The 24,008-nt window shown below is 38.1% G+C and overlaps 1 protein-coding gene across 2 annotated transcripts in view; it reads right to left on the bottom strand.

Moving 5' to 3' along the window:
• The window catches only part of TMEM131 (transmembrane protein 131), a 183,903-nt gene that overhangs the window by 20,790 nt on the left and 139,105 nt on the right, over positions 1–24,008 (bottom strand). For both annotated transcript variants that reach the window (XM_077814779.1, XM_077814774.1), the window contains exons 20-33: positions 22,657–22,809; positions 22,437–22,512; positions 22,225–22,342; positions 18,899–19,037; positions 18,652–18,761; positions 18,106–18,172; positions 16,321–16,472; positions 15,528–15,670; positions 14,073–14,259; positions 12,593–12,778; positions 9,310–9,468; positions 7,993–8,588; positions 2,355–2,530; positions 1,048–1,175 (exon numbers count right to left, since the gene is read on the bottom strand). In XM_077814779.1, the coding sequence (XP_077670905.1) occupies positions 1,048–1,175; positions 2,355–2,530; positions 7,993–8,588; positions 9,310–9,468; positions 12,593–12,778; positions 14,073–14,259; positions 15,528–15,670; positions 16,321–16,472; positions 18,106–18,172; positions 18,652–18,761; positions 18,899–19,037; positions 22,225–22,342; positions 22,437–22,512; positions 22,657–22,809 (2,390 nt within the window). The remainder of the gene's footprint in view (positions 1–1,047; positions 1,176–2,354; positions 2,531–7,992; positions 8,589–9,309; positions 9,469–12,592; positions 12,779–14,072; positions 14,260–15,527; positions 15,671–16,320; positions 16,473–18,105; positions 18,173–18,651; positions 18,762–18,898; positions 19,038–22,224; positions 22,343–22,436; positions 22,513–22,656; positions 22,810–24,008) is intronic.

Here is a 24,008-nt window from a genome sequence, read left to right on the forward strand (position 1 = left end):
GTAGGAAGCTCCACAACTCCGGTTATCAATCACCCCTCCCCTTTCCCCCTTCCCTGTGCAAGCAAGCTGCAGCTGGAGCTCTCTCTCTCTCTCACACACACACACACCCCCACCCCCCTCCAGCTGTCTCACACCCCACCCTGCGCGGGGAGGCTGCGGCTCCAGCTGTGACACCCCTTTTCACCCCATGCGGAGAGGCTGCAGCTCCAGATGTCAGCCTCTCCACTGGGGCAGGAGACTGCTGGGAAAAACAGGACCTATGGTAACCCTCCCCATCCCTTTCCCTCCCCGTCCCCTGTAACCCTCACTTCTGCGCTGCTTTGGTGATGGTACTGGCTTTAGAGATTGGCACCCGGCCAGCAGCCTTTGCTCTCTGGCTGCTCAGCTCCAAAGGCAGTGCCCCCCCCCCCCCGAAGCAGGGTAGAAGTGTGGATGACAATCTCTTGGCCCCCCTACAATAGCCTTGCAACCTCCCGAGCGCCTTTTGCGTCAGGACCCCTGTTACAACACCATAAAATTTCAGAGGTAAATATCTGAAAGCGTGAAACTGATCAATTTAAAAAACCCCTGGCTGTGAAATTGGCCAAAATGGACCATGAATTTGGTAGGGCCATAATTATAACACTCAATAGGAAAAATTCTGTAACTATAATTCCACCGAGAGTACCTCATATCAAACACAGGCGTGAACCGTGTACTTTATTACGTAATTGCAATACTTGATGGAATGTTGGTCATATCTGTTTGTCTACATGAAGTTCATTACCAAAAGTGTCACATTATTGCAGTTGATTCACTGCTCAAGATTTAGCATGTATCTCAATGATGCACAGCATTCCTGTGAGATGATTCCTTACATTCATAAAACAGATATTCTCCAACAACAGGAAGGAAGACCATTAAGGTTAGCCGCTGCTACAGGTAGGTTTTTCTGAGCAGGCTGGCAGCCCAAAGACTTGAAGACCATAGAAAGCTCCACCTTCATATATTTCCCCTTCAAGCATAAAGCCTTCTTAACTAGGAGGAGATCCTTATAATTATGCTCACCTTGATCTCAAATCTGCTGGAATTTCTTTCTTGATATTTGATAGTTTTTTCCCTCTCTGTTTTATTTGGAATATTTCACCTTCATGCTTTTCTGGCATGGCTTGTTTTCCCTTTTGCTTTTCTGGTTCCTACAAAAGCCAACACACAGTAACACAGAAAACATTAAGAACAGTAACTGAAGGATCCTGCTTCAATAAAAACCAGAGAGAGAAAACGGCATCAGCAATAGTGAGCAATTTGCATAATGGATGATAACATTTCAACACTCAATAGTGACAATCCCCCTCCATCCCTAAAGTGAATTTAATGCCTATTAAAAAGTGGTTCACCTTCCTAGAGGATTTCAGACTCTACTTATCCACAGAAATAGTACAGGATGGGCAGCAGCAATGCAAACTTCCTCAGATTACCCTACTAATGTGCTTCAAACCTGATTTTGGGGGGCCATTCTAGGAACATGAGGGTAGCTCCAACTCCATGTTCATTCAGACCTTTGGTGAGACTGTTAAAAAGGATGCTGGTTATGGACTTTGGACAGAGATGGACAACTCAGTTCATATAGTCACTGATCAGTCATCAGAGGATGGTAACTTTCTGTCATTGATGACCTGGGCTGCATTTGACAGACAACCAAAAACTGAAATGGTTCCATATCTCAATTAGATAGGATGCTTTTAAGCAAAGAAATAGCAAGTTCAAGCAACTTCACCATTTGAGTTATTTCCCCCCTCTCACTTTACAGAGCCTCTGTGCTTTATGACTAAGGTGATAAAATTACACTGTCAAATTAATGACTAATCATCTTGCAAAGCAAAACTGATCAAACCTAAATATTTTAACATGTATTTAACCAGTTTTGCTTTCAAAACAGCAAGTTTCTAGCTACAATAAATTCATCACATTAAAAACATGCCCAAATTTTGGCTTTCTATTCTCTCCAATTAGTTTTATTTTGATTTCACAATGCATGTTTTGAGACAAAACCATTATCATGACCATTTGACAAATATACTAGCGGTTGAGATGCTGCAGTTGATTACCTAGCATCATTTGGCCCCTGTGAGTGAAACAAAGTAGCAATGCAAGCACGTTCTAATTCTCTTTTCTATAAAGGAAGAATCCCTTTATTTCTCAGAGAGATTTGGAAATAGGCTGCTTATTAGTATTCTTGGTATCAGCGAACACAGTATAAGTAGCAGCTCCCACTATAAATGAATGTGTGTCAAAAGCAAAGTCATGCTTTCTACTTAGGTGAGCCACTAGGTATCTGAGAAGAGTATCCTTCCCTCCTTTTAACAGTTCTGTACCTCCTTTAGGAGTGGTTCTGTGTCTGGATTGGAGGTTTCGGTGGTGGTTGAAGAACTGTCATCATCTGCCAAAGAATCTTTCAGCTCATCCTCCTGTGGCTTTCCCTTTCCTCTTCTCTCCTTTTCCTCCCTCTTCTTCTGTGGTTTAGATTTGCGCTGAAATGGTTTCCCTTTCCCTAGGAGATAACGGCACTCCAGATTATTAGCAGCTGTGCTCCAAGACTGGGAGTGTTTTGCACCACTTTGTGCACTGAAAAACAATCCATCACTAAGCCCCCCAAGCCAGTTGCAGCTCTTAGTTCCAGGAGATTTGGACTACTGTAGCATTTTCATCTTCTCTCTCATACGGTGGTTAAAAGTGCAACTTCAGACTTTTGCTGATGTGTCTTTATACCACTTCACTTCATCTATACAAGTCATGTCAAACCTAAAGAAATCTGACCAATACTAAGACTCATACATTTATTCCCCCAGATACTATCAACATTACCCACCTTCTATAGAGACTGGCCACTCAGGCATACATAGTTCTCCTTTGTGACTCGTTGCTACCATGTGACTGGAATTCTGTTTGAATTCCTTAACTTTTAATATTAGAATTTCACCATGTAAGATTGATTTTGACATCAATCACTTTAGAAATCACTATGAAAGTTTTAGTACCTTAACAGACAAATGAGAAATGGAACTGCTCTGCAGACTTCAGTTGTTCATTTTTTGTGTTTGAGAACTACAGTAATTTGATGGAGGGTATTTACAAATATTACAAAGTTTCTATGAGAGGATCTAACAAGTATGCCAGGGGACACAGATTAAACAATCAGTCTTCAGCATATTTCGTTCTCTCTGAGTTACATTATTTTAATACTTAAAACTAAATTTTATGTCCTACATTTTAAGCCCCAAAGTTTTGGATGTTACTACAGGATAAAACAGGAAAAATGTATTAAAAAAATCCGTAGACTTATCTATAAAGTTAGTTGCAACAGTTAAGATCATCCATCAGTCTCTACAACAAATCTATATATAAACAGGAGCTAATTATATTTAAATATATTTATTTCTTTTTTGGTTTCTCTCAATTTCAGGTTGAAAGTGCCTGAGCTCAGGGAAATTTACTGGGGGGATAGGTTCAAAAGGAGCATCATCTATAGATCTATCAAAATCCTGCCAGAACTCTTGGTAGACAAAATACTATGGTATGTCTTGGACTCTTGGGAAAGGGAAATGAGTTAACATCATAAAGAGCATAAATATTGAGCAACTTGAGCAACAGGTGTGGGTTTGGTTGGTTGGTTTTAAACACCCTCATCTTGATCCATAGGCTTCTCTCAACATTACCTCTAATTATTCCCTTTAATTTCTGCCAGCCATCCACTACAATACCATTTAATAAGATCTTCCTCAGATGCTGGCTTTAAGACTAAATGCATTCACTTATAAGCCATATTGTCTACACACTGCTGTTTTGTTTTTAATACTTTATTTGAGAGAAGACCAAATTCAGCTCTACTGTAAATGGGTGTAATTTCCATTGAGATTTGTTTCTGCTTATGTTGGAACTGAATCTGGTTCATAATGGTTGTTGCCATACTTAATTGTGTAAAACTTTTTGGAACAAAATTTATATGAAAGATACTACACAAAATAAGGTTCTGACCCTGCAGACACTTAGTTGTGAAGATAGCCCCGTTGTGGAAAGCTGTACTCACACAGTCTGTACCTATAAACTAAACTTCTATTTTTCTGGGTTTAAAAGTTAAAAATCAACACTGCATATATTCATTTTAAATCCACATATCGTCTGAGAAGTTATTGCTCCTAACATATTCTTCAGCATTAAACTGTAAAATAGTTAGTAGACACCTTCAGGAAATATATTAAAACATTTTTGCAAACCTAATGATTGACTTCTCCTCCTTCTAGATCTGGCTATTTATTATCACAATTGAGAAGGTTGTAAAAAAACCACAAAGTTACACATCAAGCAAGGTTCATTCTAGCAGCCAACAATGGTTGGAAGAAAACAGTCTACTTAAAAAAAATTGCATTTCTCTCAGGAAATTTCCCCCGCCTCTTGTTAAGATTAACTAAAAAATGAGAATTTTTTCTTCATGTCTGTACACAAAATTTTGTCGAAGGCACAAACTAACAAAGGACACATTTTAAATGTATTTTGATGCCTAAAGATCCATATAGGTGCTTCTGAAAATTCAGCTAGGTAGCTAACTGCGTATTTAGACACCTAAATACTATTAAAAGCCTGGCTCACATTATCAGTGTTTCCTGTTCAGGAAAACATTAATGTAAAAAATAGAAAAGTTCGTAGGGGAACTAAAGATCAGGTGTATATGAAACCACCTTGAATTTTTGTTTTTTAAAAGCAGATTTCAAGATGACCGTGCTTCTTTAACAGATGTAACAAGTCAATAGAGATTTCACTAATGTACAAGAGACCTTGTTAAATGGGTAACTTAAGAGCTAGGTCAAATTTGGCCCAAAATTTAGGTTTGTAAAGACACACACACTTATCAAACCTTAAAGTAATTGATTTAAGACTTAAGAAACCTTAGATGACTTGAAATATTTTCATGAAATGAAAAACTGTTGAATGTAAACAATACTTTAACAAAAATAACCCTTGTACTGTTTGCTTCATTGTGTTAGGGCACAAGAATCTGAAACTGAAAAAGTCTATTCACCAGATAAATGTTTAAAAATTCCATTCATTTTTATAGTAACTTATTAGAAGGGTAGGTAAGTATGCAATAGCCACGTCGGTCCCAGGATATTAGAGAAGTAATATCTTTTATTAAACCAACTTCTTATGGCTTATCCACTAACACCCCCTTTTTGTGCTACGACTGCAGAGGTGTTAACAGGCCACTATCTTGAATGGTCCCTTACAATATATAAATAACAATTACTTATGCTAAACAATCTGTTCAACCTTGCATTTTTGCTGTGAAGTTGAGAGTTCCTTTGCCAGACCTGAAGAAGACCTCTGTGTGGCTTGAAAGCTTGTCTCTCACCAACAGAAGCTGGTACAATAAAAGATATTACCTCACCTACTTTATCTCTCTAGATAAGTAAGGAAATTTGTTTAATACGCACTTTCACTCTGATAATGCTCTCTAACATACTGTAAGGCACCTATAAAAGTCTGGTTTCTTTATAATGAGACTAATTGCTCTAGTTTGATTTTTTGTCATGTTAGTAACACCACATTCTGGATACAACAGTATTTGATCAATCCTACATAAAACATTTGAAAATCAAATATTCAAAAAGTTGCTGTCAAAATGCAGATTTCACACTAAAAAACCCAGTGAACTGTTAAAAAAATAAATCAGGATTTCCCAAAGCAACACGTTTTCATGGGTGCTAACAAATGAGAATCTAGTCCTATCAACCTGAAGTGTCTGTTCTAACATTCCTAAGTTTTCACCTTCAGAGAAGTTCTATAATTTTAGGTGATGAAATTTCTCTTGGGTATACCTCTCGAAATTATACTTATGACAAATAAATTCCTGTATTTTTGCTTGTGCAATTTCATCTAACAATCAGACAAGATCCTGATAGTTCACAAACAAACTTCAGACTTCTAGAGTGTACTATCTCTGAAGAACTAGTTTATAGACTGAGAAACAGCTGCTGTAAGACTTTACAGAAGTGATACTTCTTAGCTAGATACCATAGCACAAATTCTATTTCATAAGAGACTGATTATGCAAACATTTGGGTACATGCATAGTTACATGTACAACTGCTTGAAGAATCGGGCCCCAATTTTTTTAAATCCAAGTCCTAATGGATGAAGCAAGTATCTCAATAAAGAAATCTTTTTTAAAAAGTGTATGAGAGGGAGATTGGAAATGGACAAGTTTGATCATGTATTTGTGTAGACTTTTCTAAGGATGAAGGGCTTTTTATATATTTGTTGGTTTGGGAAGATGAAAATAATAAAACTGCTTGTCTGAAAGCAAAGGAAAAAAAAAGGCATCCAATATAGCCTCACTCCCAAGCAGAAACGACCAAGGCTACTAAAGGGATGCTTTTTATAGAAGTATGGACTTATCTGAAGGTATTTAGAATTAGGAAAAAGTTACAAGAGAAAAAATGGACATTCATTAGGATGAATAATGATTCATTAGGACTTACGTGAAATGTTCTAACTTCATTTAGACTTCTGCTGAAATTGTTAGACAACAAACTAGCAAGTGATTACACAGTGCATACTGCTTGAAAAATGGGTAAATAAAAACTTTATAACTGGCACTCGCAATATTTAGGAACAGCTATTTTCATCCTAAATATGTTAAGATAATCTTCCAACATACAAATTACTGAGAATTGTTCCAACCAGGAAACAGATATGAAAATGGTAGTTAAGTCATACGAGCCATTCATTTGCTAAAAGACACAACACTTTTGTTTCCAAGTCTTAAGAAATAAAAAGTATAGTCTCCATAGTTCCACTAGACCATGATACTGCTGAAATCCTAGATGGACCTCATTCATAAGCACAGCCAACACTTTGCATCCATCAGGAATATTTAATACCATCTGTCCATAACAATGTTGTGTTACTAAGTTGTATTTTTTAATCATTACAATACAAGTTAAAATTGCTTTATCTGTTGTGATTACACAGGCATTTTAAGGTTTCTAACCGTATCCTCTGATCTCTTCCCCCATCTACGTCCATCTTTAATGAATTTTATATAGCGTGTATGAAAGGCATCAGCAATATTCCATGTAAACCATACTGCCTAAATGAGCTACCCCACCCCCCAAAAAACAACCAAAACCAAATCAAACCACCAAAAAGAATAGTAGATTTAAATTTGTAAGTAGGTTGACCCATCAGAGATGTGTATGTTAGACTCAACTGGCTAATTAGAAAACAGTTTTGGACAATCAGTGTAATCAAAAGTTACACTAACGAAATATTTACAGTATGAGAATAAATTTCTACTAATAATCTCAAAATTTGTTTTGAAAATTGTCTAAACTCAACACACATGATGTATGTATTTCAAGAGCATTTGAGAAATCAAAAGGTGCACATATAAACAACTCTACAGGCACCCTAGCTTCATACAGAGATTAACACACTTCATTAAAAAAAAATCAAGCAGGTACCATTTATTAACTTGTCGACCTCCTAACATCAAGGATTTTCGGTCACAACTGCAAGTGCTTGGCATGAAGAATTCCATTCTGACAATACTATATTGATTCACTATGCTCCACTTTTCAGTTTTCATAATAAACTAGGGCAACCATACCCCTTTCCCAAAACTAACTGGAGGCTAAAAGGACTGAAGCCAGAAGAATAGTAATTTAAAAAGATTTCTAAATATATACACTTCGGTTTTCAGTAAAAACCTATTTCATATAAAACTTGCAAAAGAAAGCATATCCAATGTTGAATGGACAATTCCAGTGTTATCAAGAGACAGAAAGGAAGTATATGAACTCTACTCAGGATCATGCATGACGCTCTGGTACAGCAGAGAAGTTTGCAGCTTACAACACTATGAAACTGTAACCTTTACGTTTACTGGTTCAAATCTCATTCCTTGGCTGTCGTAATGTGTCACCCATATAATTAAGTAAAGCAGAATTGTATTACCTTTGTTTTTTGTTACTGGAGATGGGGGCTGCTCTGTAAACACATCTGGGGAAGGGGATTCTGGATGGTCAAACTCTTTGTCCATAGTTTCTATCAGACCAGTGATATCTGAATCCTCTGAGCTGTGCCTTGTGTTGCTGGTACATTCTGGGTGTGAAGGGTTAAGAAGTGGTGATTGTGGAAAAGAACTTTCAGACTGCTGCTCTTGTTGCTGAGGCACTGTTGGTGTTGGCTGTTGTGCATGCTGCTCTAAGAGAACTTGAGCATGTTGCTGGTTTGTTTGCTGGTTCTGCTTTGCCCCCCTGGATCTTCTGCCTGCTGTGTGATTCTGAGCTGTAGCACCTGAATCGAGGATAAGGGGACCTCCTCTGTTAGATGACTGCATAGAAGCGGTCTGTAGGGAAGTCCTGCTAGCAACATTTGAGTTGTTTTTAGATTTGACATTTTCAATATCAGCTGAATTTCTATTGCTGTGCAGATGTGCTGTTGGATTGCATTGCTTATGACTTCCTGCAGTGGATCGTGATGAGGAACCACCTGCTCCATAGATTCCTCTGGAGGAACTGTGATTAGAGTCCGATCCAAGTGCATTCAAGCTGGAAGAGGAGCAAGTGTATTCAAATATACAGTAAGTGTATATTCCTCTACATAAGAAGAGTTATTACATCGATTAGTAATCCTGAACTACACAGTTCTTGGCTTATTTATCACATTAATGTAACATGAAAACTCCCTTAAAGCTCAACTGACAAGTCAGTAATACTTAATATCCCTTATTCACTTGCTTATTTACATTTGTGGACAAATCACAGCAACAACACATAGTACATGTGAGAAGGAATACTGGTGTGGGGAGTTTCTTTTTCAAATAAAGCCCTAGGAGGCCGAGGTAGTCTATGTTTTGTAAAAGTATAGTCAAGGTCCAGACTCCAGAGAACATTTTTCACATTGCAACAACAAGTAGTAGTAAATAAAAAGATTTCACAGTCCATTCAAAAGTATCTGGCGGTCCAGATTTGGCCAGCAGTCTGCCTATTGAATACCTCTGCCCTAGGCAGAGAGCCTTAAGCAGAGGCGCTTTTGTCCCAGTCTGTTGCATTATACACTTTCTGTTTTTCTAACAGGTAGTATGTAATTTACTATGTTTATTTTCACAAAAAAGTAGGTATTCCTCCACCCTCCGCACACTATTTGGATGCCCTCTTAAGTTATTGCTGCATTACCAGTCCCTTTTGTTAGGAGGGTGACCTTGATTAGTCTCCTGTACTAGGAGAAATGTTCCTTTCCAAGTGGCCTTATTCATATGTGTGTACTTACTTTCCATCAGATGAAATTCCAACTATTCTCCTGAGATCAAATGGCCTTCCCATATCAAAGGGAGGGTTTGATGCCTCAAAGGACAGGCGCCTCCTGAATGGCTCCCAAATTCCTTGAGCATCTAAATAGGCTGTTCCAATTACCAAGAGAAAGAGTACACTATAGGGAACAGAAGTTAAAAAAACATTAATTTTCTTGTCATTGTTTTAGGGCTGATGAGGTGGAACGCTAACAAGGCAAAGAAAATGCATCTTTTGCCAACAAATCAAAAGCTAAAAGGTGAACAGTACCCAAAAAGCAATTTTATATGTCGCTGAAAAGAGAAAAATCCCAGCATGACACACACACCTATTTAACTCCTCGATGTACACATATTACTATGGGAGTTACAATTAAAGTGAAAAAACAAGATATACACATGATCCCCAAACCAAAAAGCTATGGAAAAAATAAGTTTCTGAAGCAGAAGTTAACTTGTTTCAATCAGCATGGTCTCTTCTTCTCCTTCCAAATTGTTGACAGCTTCTTGATATTTCCACTGTGTGAAATGAAGTACCAATTCACAGAAAAGTTTTACACAAAGATGCAATAAAAGAGTTAAGAAAAACAGATTAATCAAAAACAGGGAAACATCTCCAGATAAGTTCATCAATACTCTATTTAAGAAGGCAGAATTTTGGCCTTAGCTACTGTTTCCTGTCAAAACCACACTGTTATTGGGGAAAAGAGGGAGAGAGACGAGGGGAGGAGCATAGGTTAGAATCTGATTTGATGCACAGAAAACTGAAGAAATTTTAATTCTTGGGTAAAAATGCCATTGAGTAATTAAAGTATACTAGATGGACTAAAATATTGTCAGCAGATTTAGTGTGCAGACTAAAAGTACTATTGAATACACGCAGCAAGTGATTGTACTGAGAGAAAAAAGTGCATTTATATAACACACAGTTGCTTGAGTAAAAAAAAAAAATATGAGTTTTCTTCTGTTCCCGTGTTTCCATCATTCAATTCTTATTTTTACAGTTTTACTCTTGATATTTTAGTTATACTCAGTCAGTAGTGTTTCAATACAGTGAAACTGCAAAACAAATTTATTTTCATTTCTGTTTGTAACTACAATATAAGGAATATATTAAGAAATGGAAGAGGTACTGGCCTGAAAGTCAGGAGACCCAGGTTCTACACCCAGCTTTGCCACTAATCTGAGCTGTGATCTTGAGCAACTTACTTCACCTCTGTGTGCACCTCTCTCTCTCTCTCTCTCTCTCTCTCTCTCTCTCTCTCTCGCTACATCCTTTGTTTGGTCTATTTAGATTGTAAGCTCTCCCTGGAAGGGACTATCTCACTACATGTTTGTACACTGCCTAGCAAATGAGCCCCAACGAGCTGTTAAGTGCTAAAACAACACAAAATAGTAGTAGCTTAGGGCAGGTGGCGATGAAGAATACCACTTCAACTGGAAATGCAAGGAGACTTTAGAGAGGCAGACCAATAACTTAAAATGGAATTTGATCTGGACACTAGGGCTAACACAGCCACTTGAGCAAAAAGTGTCATGGGACCTTTAATAACTTTCTGTGAAAGTTATTAAAGTACAAGTACAAGTAGTTAGGACCTGAAGGATTACGTCTCATCTGAAAGGCTGCATGCTGTCTTGATTGGCTGCTGCACTGCTTGATGCTAACTATAACAAGGGAATTTGTCAAGAAAGAAGTGAATGAGTTATGCTATCATCAAATAACCCCAAGTTCATTTACATGTAGTACACAAGGCTACAGCTTGTCCCCTTGATCTTCCCATGATGTTAGAAGGCAGTCACATTAGAATGTTTCCTTCACTGAGTATTGGTACTTATACTGTGGTTATAAGCAGGAGACAAGCTGAGACACTGAGTGTTTTGTAACTTAGACTAACAAAACATTACAAAGCACATACAAAATCCCCTGAAAACTGTACAATTTGAACAGCAAATGTTAGAACAATGACCCCCTATATTATTTACCCAGTGAACAGACTGTTAAGCTAAAGTTAAGATTGCATGTAGTTAGCAACTATTTAGGGGAAGAAAAACTATAAAGACTTCTGCTCAAAAGGCAAAGTGTTGGGAAAGTACATAAACTAACTGTTCCATAATGCCTCTCCATTTCTTCATTGCCCACAAAACACTGCAAATGAGGGTACCCAAACACCTTTGCACAGATCTAAACTGAGCTTAGGAGCCAGTATCACTATGAAAGATGTATGAATATTTAACCATGGACTGCAGAGGAAATACTACTAGGACAACTATTCAGGTTCACAGTATCTGGCTGAAGCTCTACTATATATCACAGGAACTTATAGCATCACAGTATCTCTTACGCTGGGACACTATTTCAATAATGATTAAAAGGAAAAAGCCACTTATTGGAACACCAATACCATTTCTTGTAGCATCCTGGGTATGTGAAGAGGGAAGTCTCCCATACAAATACTGAACAGGTATGACGCTGTTTATAATCTCTTCAGACTTCACAAACTAATCTGAGGTGGTGCAGTTCAGCCTACAGAGTGTAATACATTTTCAGTTCAAAAGCTAACAATCTCTTATTATGGTAAACACAACGACATTTTCTGAAAGATTTTGTGCTTTGTTGTCCGGTGTATTCATATGCTACTATGTAACCTCACTAACTAACTCTATTTTAAATGTTTTACATATGACTCAACAATGCCCTCCAGGTTCTCAAAAATTCTACTATTAGTATCACAAGTTGTCTGTCGCGTATAAAGGTGGCAGCAGAATTAAATTATTCAAAAGGCATTTGCTGCTAAACTCATCTAAGTCATTGTTTCATATCTCCCTAAGGGGCAGTGCTGTGGAAGAGTGACTTCTCACCTTCAAAAGGAGCCATGTTTAACAACGTTGCCTCAATTCATAACTTGGTTCAAGTCTGGTTTAGTTACAGCTATAAACAATCACACATCTTCATGGTTAATAGGAGTACAATATTTGATCTTAGCAAAGATGTTCTGGGCAAACATATATACTGTATTTTGCATTTGTTTTTCACAGAAAGTTAGAATTCCCAACACCATGGTGTTAGCACAAAATCCATAGTAGTTTGCACCTGCTTGTTCTTAACTTCATCTTACCATAATACGTTATTTTACATCAATTACCAATTACACTGTATACAAAATGTATCCTAAATTATACTAAAATCTAAGCATCTACCCTCTGTATTTTGTATTTAAACTCAGACAACTCCACGTACATTATGCAGGTACAAGCAACTCATACCTCATTATTCCTGAGATGATTATGTACAGTGCCAGCTCCCAGTTCGGTCTGGGCAGGGCTTCTGCACATGTTGCTAACATATGATATGGAAGAGATGCATTCAATACAAATATAAATTCAGAGCCTCCTGCTGTAATGAATTTCAGTTCACGAATGACTCTGGAAGCAGTGAAATCTGGTGTAAACCTGAAAAAGTAAATGCAGATTGTTACAACTGTCCATATTTTAAGACTAAGTCTAGTATGACAGTTTTAAGTTCTAAATAATTTGCATTATTCATCCTTTTCATATTTTAAAAAGATAATAGCGACTGCAATGACTGTAATTTGGAGAGGTTTGCTGAAACTGACTGAATCAGTGGGATGATCATTAGTCTCCCATACACCTTTGCCAAATAGTACCTATGGATATTATTCAAGTAACTTAAGAGACAATGAAATAAATCTTTAAGTACATACACAGAAAGAACATATTCAATAAGAGGGAAGATTAAAGCCTAGAATTAAGCCAATACCAGAGGGCAGTTTTATCTAGCAGATTAAGCCAACTAGATACAATAGCTGGAATTAAATTTGGACCCATTTTTTTTCCTTTAAGAAAAAAATCAAACTAAAATTATGCAAAAAATGCAAAATTTAAGAGTGACAGTCATTAAGCAATGAAACAGATTACCAAGAAAAGTGGAAAGTTCGTCACTTCATCTTCAAGTCAAGACTGAATATCTTTCTAGAAAGCTAAGCTGTAGTCTCATCACTAATTGTTGAGCTTGATGCAGGTATTAATGGGTGAAATTCTATGGCCTGTGTTATGCAGCAGGCCAGACTACTTAGAGTGCTCCTTTACTGTTTTAAATTCTATGAATTTTTAGTAAAGGCTAATCAATCAGTACACAAAAGAAGCATTAAATACAATCAGGTCCCAAAGATCATTTTTGGAGCAAAGGGTCCTTTCTGTAGCCAATTCTTGATTAAAACACCCACTACAATTTCAGTCAGTGCAGCATACACAAAACCCGCAGGGTTAAAATGCTGTATGTTATGATAGGAGCACTCATAATACAGAGATGGATCCTTTTCAGTACACACCACAATTAACCAAAAGGATATGTTAATCTACGTCTATATTCTACGAGATCCTGAATGAAGTTGTCTTAATATTCATCTGTTTATACAATTCCAAGTTTACAGCAAATTGTTTCATCACCATCCAGTAAATACAACACTGTACTCAGCTGTGAAATCTCTTTAATAAGTTCTTGCAAACAGTTTGTTCCACTTTTAGAAAGGAAAGGAAGCTTCACAATCTTTGTTTGTACAGAAGAAAATTAAGCAACTCAAAGTTTAAATGGGAAAAAAAAAGGATTTAACCAACACCGATTTCTTACTGAGTAAAGCTTTGTACATACATTTTCTAATGTAAGACTATTCTCAAATGATCTACATGAGGAAATGGCCTCACTCTTCAACAACAATGTACTTACAATATGACAATGTCTTTAGAGGCATTAGCACTTAGTGCAAACTCTTGACAGTTAACAACTTTAAATCCATATCCTTCACATGTATATCCACTGATTTCCATGGACTTCACGTTAATCTGAAGCTGCCCTGTGTTCTCCACTTTGAATGTTCTTTTCAGTGTGAAATTTGGTTCTTTTAATTTCATTTCTAAAAAGATATAGAACAAAGCAATTAGGACTGTGTTAAGCCAGTATAGTGCAGTAAATTCATTATCTACAAAAAATGCTTGCGAAGTTCTGTTAGTACCATTCTCACTTTAAGCCCAACAGTGACACTAGGAAATACATATGTCAGGGAAGTGGTGGATGGTTTAAGTGCTGACCTTTGGACAAGATGTTAAAACAGAGGTCTCTGCAAGCAGTGTCAGATGGCTGTCAAGTAGAATGGTTTTTGTCCAATTCCAGAGCATTCGATTCTCTCACAAAAAACCTGGAGAAAGCTATTGAGACTAATATTGCTTATAAAAAACCAGCCCCCACCCCAATTGTGTAGTAGTGTAAGTTACTGTTCCATCACTGTGTCTACTTTGCCTCTGTACACAGTTTCTCTACTAGCAGCATTTAACTGAACGTTGTAAACATTAATTTCGATAGAGTACAGATAATACTACACTTACTAACACTAAATTCTTTTCTATCCTGAAAATAAAGCTCATGGATGACGTCAAAGACATTGAAGTCAGCATTGTTAAAAGGAATATGGAAAACCAATGTGAGGCATATGTTCAGAGGTAGGAGCTGAGTTTTCAACTTCAACTCAGTTTTCCACACATCACTCAATGGAGAAGGATTTGTCTGACCATCCATGAAGAAATACCATAGATCTCTGGCAAAGGCTGAAGGCCAAATCTTCTTGACTAGTTCTTTAGCCCCAATTCCTGTACCCTCTCCCTTCCCTGCCCCCCACACAAACTGTTAGCATTGAGGGCTGCTAAAGGATTCGGGAAGACAGAGGGCTGGTTGCTTCTTCGGTTCACCTATTCTCCGACTGAGAGATCCAGGGCCATTCTAGTGGGTTTTCTGTAACTTTTATCTGTCTTCACTCTTCTGCTCTTAAAAATTGAGGTTATATAGCCACTAGTATCCATCACTTTAAATTAAAGTAATGTTAGACAGACCTTCATCTGTATGTTTCCATTTTTTAATTAATTTGTTTACAATGACAAAATGCCCAAGACACTATGAAAATAAAAATTTTTGCCCAGAAATATTGCTTGTATATTGAAATATGATATTTTTCATGGTACATCAACTATGAGTTCACACATTTTACATATTTGTAGAGATTCATTTAATCTAGGCATTATAAAACAAGAAAAAGTGATATTTTCTAGTTACTGCAGATATTTGTAGTTGTGTACATCAGATGTCACGAGATTTTCTGTTCAGTGTAATAGGTCTTCATAAAATACTCACTTTCTGAACAGTCTTTTAATAACGTTTCAGTGATCTTAAAACGTAATGAACTTCCTGGACCCGGAGGCTTGCCTGCAACCCTCAGACTTTCAGTTGTTCCTTGGCCTTGTACCATAATGGCATCTATTACAGTCAAATTATTTCTGTATAAAGAGAATAGGGGAAAGAAGAAACATTTAGCAAAATAAATATGCACTCCATTGCTCCGACAAACATGTTCACAAACTATATTACATTACATCCCAATCCTAGAACTGTCTTATGTATATGAGTAATCTCACTCACAATTCCCGTGCATAAGGATTTGCAGGTGTGGGGCTGCAGTAACCAACACAAAGCATACTAAACTTTAGTGAAGAAACTTGTGATTTAGTTATAAAATTTTATCATTAACACTTAGAACTGCAAAGCTCCTACATGCTTCTTTCAAACAGTAAACACACTTATTTAAACTCTTGACTTCTCACAGCAAGAATATTTAAGGAAAATAGTGTTTGACCCGTCCCTACTTTCAATACAAGAACTATAGATGAACTTGAAAAGAATTTAAACTTCTTAATATAGAAAGCATATTGGTAACACATGAATATTAGAAGATATGAACTGAATGCCTTTGACCACTGTAAATCATAGTGTAATGTATACAAACTAAATCCATCATTCCAAATCCTGGAGATTCCACAATTAATCTTGAAACAATGGGACAACTTATTGGTCACAAGTGGTCAAATGTGTAACCTACACATAAATAAGAACCTTATTAACTCAAACCCAATTCAGAGACCTACCATACCTGATGATAATTAATGATGAAACAGTCTTATTAAGAACTGGAGTAAATTTTACTTTGACAGATTTTCTCTCTCCAGGCTTTAAAACTATGTTTAGAACCAAATGTCGAGATAGACCCTCTGCAAATCCTGTAGTGCTCTGCAATGGCTGAACCTTAAGACAATGAAAAATAAAAACCACTTTTAAAAATAGGGAATTTTGCATAGATTCCAGTGAGAACATACAAACTATATTTTCTAAAAAATTCTCATATCAAAAGGTGCTTCCTGATGAAGTTGTTTAAACACTTAATTAGCCTAGTTAAAGTCTTCTAATTCTCTAACAGAAAAAAAAAAGTTTGTTTTTTTTTTTTTTAAAAACACACAAAAACATTTATTCATGAGAGTGTCCACCATGAACAGGAAGTTCCCTTCAAGTAATTGGTAAAATACAAATAGTCTTAAGTCAATGAGAGTTTGATCAGGCAAAAACAAACAGGTTGCAGCTGCTATTCTGCCACCAGTTGATATGCAACACTAGTTATTTTTAATTTTTAAGCTACCATAGCCTTTAACAGAAAAACAAAAGATCTACAGCACAAAAAATCCTGCATTTATTACCAACTTCAAAGCGGTGCAACTTGATTATTCACCACGAGCAATTTGAGCTACAAAATAGTCACCTAGTTTCCTAAAACCCACAGAGGACAGGGTATTCAGAGGGTTGTTTCATGTGCATCTCCAACGCTAATATTACTACTTTGCAATTACATAGTGCTTCACATCTTCAAAGTGCTCTACAATAATTAAATCTTCAGAACACACTTTGAGGTAGTCAGGCTAAGTATTACCAATGTAAAAGGAGAACACAAATCTAAAATTTCTAAAAATTTCTCCAGTGACCTTTTCCTGATCTTGATCTTACCGAAGAAAGCACTGATTTATGAGACGATAGTAAAATAAGTCAGTGGTTCTCAATCAGGAGTCCAGTCCCCGGGGGACCACAAGCAGGTTTCAGGGGGCCCGCCAAGCAGGGCTGGCATTAGACTTGCTGAGGCCCAGGGCAGAAAGCTGAAGCCCCATCGCATGTGGGCTGAAGCACAGGCCCCTGAGTCCTGCCATCCAGGGCTAAAGCTGAAGCCTAAGCACCTTAGCTTTGCAAGACCCTTTGTGGTGTGGAGTCCTGGGCGATTGCCCTGCTTGTGCCTCCCTAAGGCTGTCTCTGGCTTTTATATGCAGAAAAACAGTTGTTGTGGCACAGGTGGGCCATAGAGATTTTATAGCATGTTGTGGGGACCTCAGAAAGAAAAAGGTTGAGAACCCCTGAAATAAGTAACTAGGTATAGCTGAGCTAAAAACTGACTAACTGGAGGGAAAAGAATAAGTGTTTTTATACGTTTGAGCAGAACATCTGCTTAGGGGGATCACAAGTAAAATTTAGACTGTCAAAAAATTCTGAATGAAAAGTGAAGTGACAGATGCCCCACCACCTGGATATTTAAAACTAGCATCCAAGAATATACTGTACGGAATACTTGTATATCAGTAAGGGGGTAAATAAGCCAACAGATATTTTTCATCTTTAAGTTCTATAATTATATAAAAGAATAAACATACAGGAAAAAAGTTAAATTTGAATTACACACTAGACTTGCAGGAAAACTGCTCTGCAATGTCCGTTAACATATCCAACAAACATCAGATGGCATTAATAACTTTGAAGACTCTATGGCTGTATTTTTATTATACAGTATTTGTGTGGCTATGTAAAAACATTAGAAAAGAAGAAAGTGTTTTGAAATACTTACAGAGTTTCTGGAAACCTGGAATTCTAGTGTCCTCAAATTGAAATTTGTTGGCTTACTCAAGTTAAACCTAAAATATAAACATATACTTCTTACCAAACTACATTACAGTAAGAAAGGATGTTCAGGTATTTATGAAATTCACATAATTGACAATATGGCCTTTATAACACTTTCAAATAATTTATGGATTTCAACACTAACCAAAAGTATAGAATTTATATTAAGATGACTGTAATGAAGACTACACAGATAAAATGGCCACTCATTTTTCTTATTTTGTTTGGTCTCTCCCTTCTCCACTCTGCTTTCCAAAGAGGAAAATCTGAAGCATTTGTTTAGCTCACCAGCTTTGCCCCAAACTGATGGCTGGCAATGGAAGTGTACTAAAGTTTCCTTACCTTTTCATTTCCCATTTATACTAAAGCTCTGAATTCTCTCTACAACACTGCCGCTGTTGATAAATACTGCATTGATTCCCCCCACCTCCCTGCAAGAAGCACATTTGGTATCAAAGGAAGGAGTTTAAATATTCCAAACAATACTTACCGCTCTATTAATTTGTCTACAAAAGATGATGGGTTGGAATACAGAGCTAAAGGAAGGAATTGAACATAGACAGGAACATCTGCTGGGTTTTCTAGAAGAATTTCTTCCTCCTAATACAAAAGTAACAATTTGACAAGCGTTTACATGCATATTAATTGTGAATATAGTGAAACTTTTCCAAATATTAAGACCTATTTCAAACTATGCTGTGTCAGTGTAAAATGATCCTATTAACACACACACTTACTGATGAGCTGTTGGTATTGGTAAGTGGGAAACTTAAATGGCGTGGTGAACTGAGTATGGATGGCCAGGCCAGTTCGGCTGTGATTTTCAATATTACATCCTTCTGGAGATCTGTGTCCACTTCAAACATGGCACTCAACCTAGGGGGGAAAAAGTTATAAAATCTACCTTGTGATAATGGAATGTTGATAGCCTAACAAGCAACATTTTGTTAACTTTCCATGCACTCTAGAAAATGTATAATTATTGTAGAATGCACCATTCTTCAATATATTTTTACTTTTGTAAAACATTTGATCTTTACCTGTACTACCGCTATTTTAGTTATAAAAAAGGAAAGCACAAAAGCACAAAAGGACAACACAACCACACTGTCTGTGTTGTCACACCTCTGCAGAATATTCTATGCTTTCTTGTTTTGTTCCTCCCATGCCTCCTTCAATTACCAGAATATTCTTTTGTTACAAAGGTGTTTTATGGTAGTGAGACCATGACTAAGGCTCTGACTACAGTGGTGCAAAAAGGGAGTTAGAGTAAACAGCTACTGCTAAATCCTTTTCTAATACTGTTTGGCTGTTCAGTGTGAACAGGGTCAAATAGTATTAAAACTCATGAGTGGATATGTAAAGTTACTTCTATATACATTAGCTGTTTTTAAACACTGGTCCAAGATAGTATAGCTCCAGCTATACTGGCTTCACAAACTGTGTTAAGGTCTGTCTATGTCATAAATACAGGACACAGTGAACAATTTTACAGCAATGCCAACTCCCACCATTTTATCACAAGTCTCAGGGTATTTGGTGTTCTGACTCTGGGATCTGGTGCTGAATTGGATTTTAATGAAAGTTAGGATTTTCTCAAAGAGTTCCTAACTCCCATGGCTGCAGAGAAAAATCTTGACAATCTGATCCAAGTGAACCCTAAATGTCCAAACCAGAAAGCAAGTGAAAAGAATCTCATATTTATTTATGTTAAACCTCATGATTTAATTAAATCATGATTTATTGAGGCCTGGGTCATGATATTTGAAAGTTTAGGGATGGTAGTACTGAGGATACATGTTTGTCCCCTGATGCAGTTGCAATGTGATTCCAACTTGAGACCCTCAATTTGGAATCAAATTGTAACTGCATCAGGGGACATTAGACGGGCATTAGCCGGCTAGTCTAACTGGACTAAGATGGCAAATTTTTCTGTATCCCTACTTCAGTTTTCCTCTTGCCTCAGTGATGGTCCCTCCTCTGGCCCAGCTGCTCAGTGCACTCACTCTTCTGAGCGCCACTGTCATGCTGAAAGGTGCACAGCACAAGTTTAGGGAGGAAATGGAACAGAAGGATAAGTGTGATGAGTAGTCAGACCAGGCCAAAGAGATTCTCACCCAGTAAGGGACAGAGTAGCCCAACATCCAAATAAAACTTACTAGCTGGTGTGGAGATTCAGTAGACAGGTGGGAGTACTAGAGATATGGACAAAAAGCCAGGGTTCAACAGGTCTCAAGCACTTCAGCCAAGGCCTTCTGTTGGTGTGACTATACCACTCTGGGCTTTAGTACCAGAGTCAGGTCTGTCCAGTATTCAGACCGAGCGTGCCCTATTCTTTGTTTAAAGTTTCTCTGTATTATTTGTTTCTTTAAGTGAATTTAGAGGGCTTCACACATGCACTGTATCATGTAACTATTTGGAAATGTGTTTTCCTGTATTTCTTTCCCTCCTCCTCAAATATTCTAGCCTTTACTGTAAACTGCCAAAAGCTGATAATTTCGGGGAATTCTGACAGGGTCATATTTCCCTTCCTTTAAGAGTTACTGTTGTGCTTTCTGAGGGATGTGCCAGGCACTTTGGTTATGCTGTTGATATATTTCTATTGCAATATTTCATTACTTATGTAAAGTCTTTTTGCGTTTTCACAAAGTCTAGAACATTAATAAAATCCAAGTTAAAATGGATATCATCATAATAAATAGGATCTCTAAAGCACTTTGCCAATGTTAACTAATCCACACAATACCCTTCTGAGACATTGAACATATTATCCACCATTGAAAAGCAGCCATTTCACGCATGAAATATAGCAGATGCTTTTAACAGAGCACAGTAGCACCACACAACAGTTCAACTTCTTAGGCATTAGTTTGAATAGGTTTTTAGTCTCATCGTTATGCTCCATATAACACCTTTCAAAAATGTATCCCAAAATACTTTACACAAAACTAAGGGATTCCTTTATTCATCACTGAAAAGTAGCACTCTCAGTACAGCGGCAAAAGGAGACAATCTAGATAAACAGGAACACAGCAGCTTTACACAGCAGCTATTTTGCACAAGCAATACCACACATTTTACGAATACTTTGCAAGCTGGGGTTTCTTTTAGCCTTCTAGTTTACTTCTTAGAAAGGTGCTCATCTACAAATGCACACTAGCTGATTTACCTAACCCAGAAGTTCTCAAACTGTGGTCCGTGTACCACCAGTGGTCCGCAAGCTCCATTCAGGTGGTATGTGGATAGTTCCCTCTAAGGTGCACGCCTGGGCGGCCGCACATGAGAGAATGAAGGGCAACCCACCTAATTAGTGGAGCCGGGCAGGCATGACTCCACTAATTAGGTGCCTGGACCCTGGAGAAGACGCACATGTAAGGTGAGGTCGTGGCTTTGGGGGGACAATAGGCGGTAGGGGGCAGTGGGGTGAGAAGAGGGGGTGGGGTGAATTTGGGATGCACAGGGCTGTGGCAGCAAGAGAAAGAGGTGACCTTCCTCAGCTCCAGGGCTGCAACTGCTGGGGAGAGCCCTTCCCAGCCTCAGCTTGGGGGCTGCCACGGCAGGGGAGAGAGGGAGAGACCCCCCATCCTTTCCAGCTCCAGTTCAGGGGCTGCCATGGCAGGGGAGAGAACGCACATCCATCGCGTTAGAAAGGTAAGACAACTGACATTAAAATATGAGTTGTGTGCTTTTATTTGTAGAACAAAAAAACATGAATGATTAAGTTATTTTTATATAGCGCTTTTATCCAGAGTGCTTTACAATAGATCGCTAACGGTATCAACAACATTTGGAAAGTTCATTAGGTGGTCCGCCGAGACCCTCAGAATTTTCAAGTGGTCCACAGGAAAAAAAAAAAAAAAAGTTTGATAAGCACTGACCTAAGCCAAACATAGCACCTTGAGAAAAATGTCATTTTCCCCCCCTTCAAATTCTTTTAGAATAGCAAACCTGGCAACTATTCCTTGCCCTTCTCTGGCAACACAAGAATTCAATACTGTAAACATGCAACACAAAACAAAAAGAATCAAGTGATTCACAGGGGACAGGGAAAATATACACTCACCTATGACCTGAGTTCTCTCGGATTCCTGCCCACACTCTGAACAAGTTCTCATGCAAATCCCAATCAGAATCCCATGCATCTTCTTGCATCGTTAAGCTGTGCTGAACTTTAGGTTCAGCTAAAAAACAAAAACCACTCTTTTATACAACACTTCAATATCAGTGGAGGGAAAAGAAGTTGAGATTTTAATTGCAAAAATGAAAATTACTTACATTTAGATAGGAAAGGCAACCCCACATAACAGTGATTCCCACACTGTAAACCAGGATCAAAATAAATATTTGCTATCTGCAAAAAGTACAAGAATAACTAGATGAAGCAAGCATCTCTGACTAAAATAGAGAAAATAAATTCCCAATAACTGCAAAATTATCAATGTGTTACGTTTAAAGAAAAACTGCCTATTAGTACTAATAAACAAAACTCTCCAACCTTTGATTTTTTTCCTGGCTCTAAATCTTCTTTATTGCTCCTTAATCTCTTGTAATAAAACCGCACATCTTCGGACAGAGAACGTACATATTGTATTTTTACCTTCTGAGAGAAGGAATTCATAATATTTAAACTCTGATGAACTATTTTCCCCTAAAGGAAAGGAAAAAAAAATTATACAGTATACATTTCCTCCACTCACAACATACAGTGGGCAAGCCATCAGACATCTACCTACCCAGGTAACATTTACCTACCTTAGCATTTTGGCAGAGGCCCACAGAATTTTTCGTTCTGCCCTCCCACACTCTTCCAAAACAGAGCCGATTCCTCTCCCAGTATACCACACCACTATGCACAGAACCACCCTAAGTATTTTGAGGAGGGTTAGTAAGATGATTTTTTGAGATACTCCCCAAATTTATCTGACTCCTTTTACATTAAAAGTGCCAAAAGAGGGAGACCAAGGGCTGGATTTTAGGTTCCCTCAGTCCCGAGGCAAAAGAGGAACCAGCTGCTTGTGATGGAACTGGTGCATAGCTGCAAACATTTAGAAGTATTTTGAAAGGGACAATAAAGTGGGATTCTGGAGTCCAGTAGGTTCTCAGCTACTGCTGGGTTGCAAGTATGTATATGGTGAAATTTAGAACAGTGGTTCTCAAAGCCGGTCCGCTGCTTGTTCAGGGAAAGCCCCTGGCGGGCCGGACCAGTTTGTTTACCTACCCTGTCTGCAGGTTCGGCCGATTGCAGCTCCCACTGGCCGCGGTTCACCGCTCCAGGCCAATGGGGGCTGCGGGAAGGGCGGCCAGCACGTCCCTTGGCCCGCGCCACTTCCCGCATCACCCACTGGCCTGGAATGGGGGACTGCGGCCAGTGGGAGCTGCGATTGGCCAAACATGTGGACGCAGCAGGTAAAGAAACCGGTCTGGCCTGCCAGGGGCTTTCCCTGAACAAGCGGCGGACCGGCTTTGAGAACCACTGATTCAGAACACACACAATGCTTTATAAATACTACTACTAAAACATCACAACCAGAGATGGTCAAAAAACAGGATGAAGCCTGCATGAAAATTCATGAAAAACAGATGGATGTTTCACAGACAATTTTTGAAATTCCAAGTTTGTGTACCAGCTCTAGTCATGACCCTCTCTCTATAAAGCAGGTAAGTAACACATTTCATCATTTTAAATCAGAAGAGTTAGGTGACTCAACTAAGTGTCATCTGCAAAGCCCTGATTAGAATGCCTGAGCCCCATGTTCTCTATCCTGTGTCTATTTCACTATACCATGCTGGCACTCACTGAGATACTCCCTCTTCTGGCAAAAAGCCACCAAGGATGCTCAGTAGAGT

This window comes from Eretmochelys imbricata, chromosome 1 (genome assembly GCF_965152235.1).
Source record: "Eretmochelys imbricata isolate rEreImb1 chromosome 1, rEreImb1.hap1, whole genome shotgun sequence".
NCBI classification, from domain to species: Eukaryota; Metazoa; Chordata; order Testudines; family Cheloniidae; genus Eretmochelys; species Eretmochelys imbricata.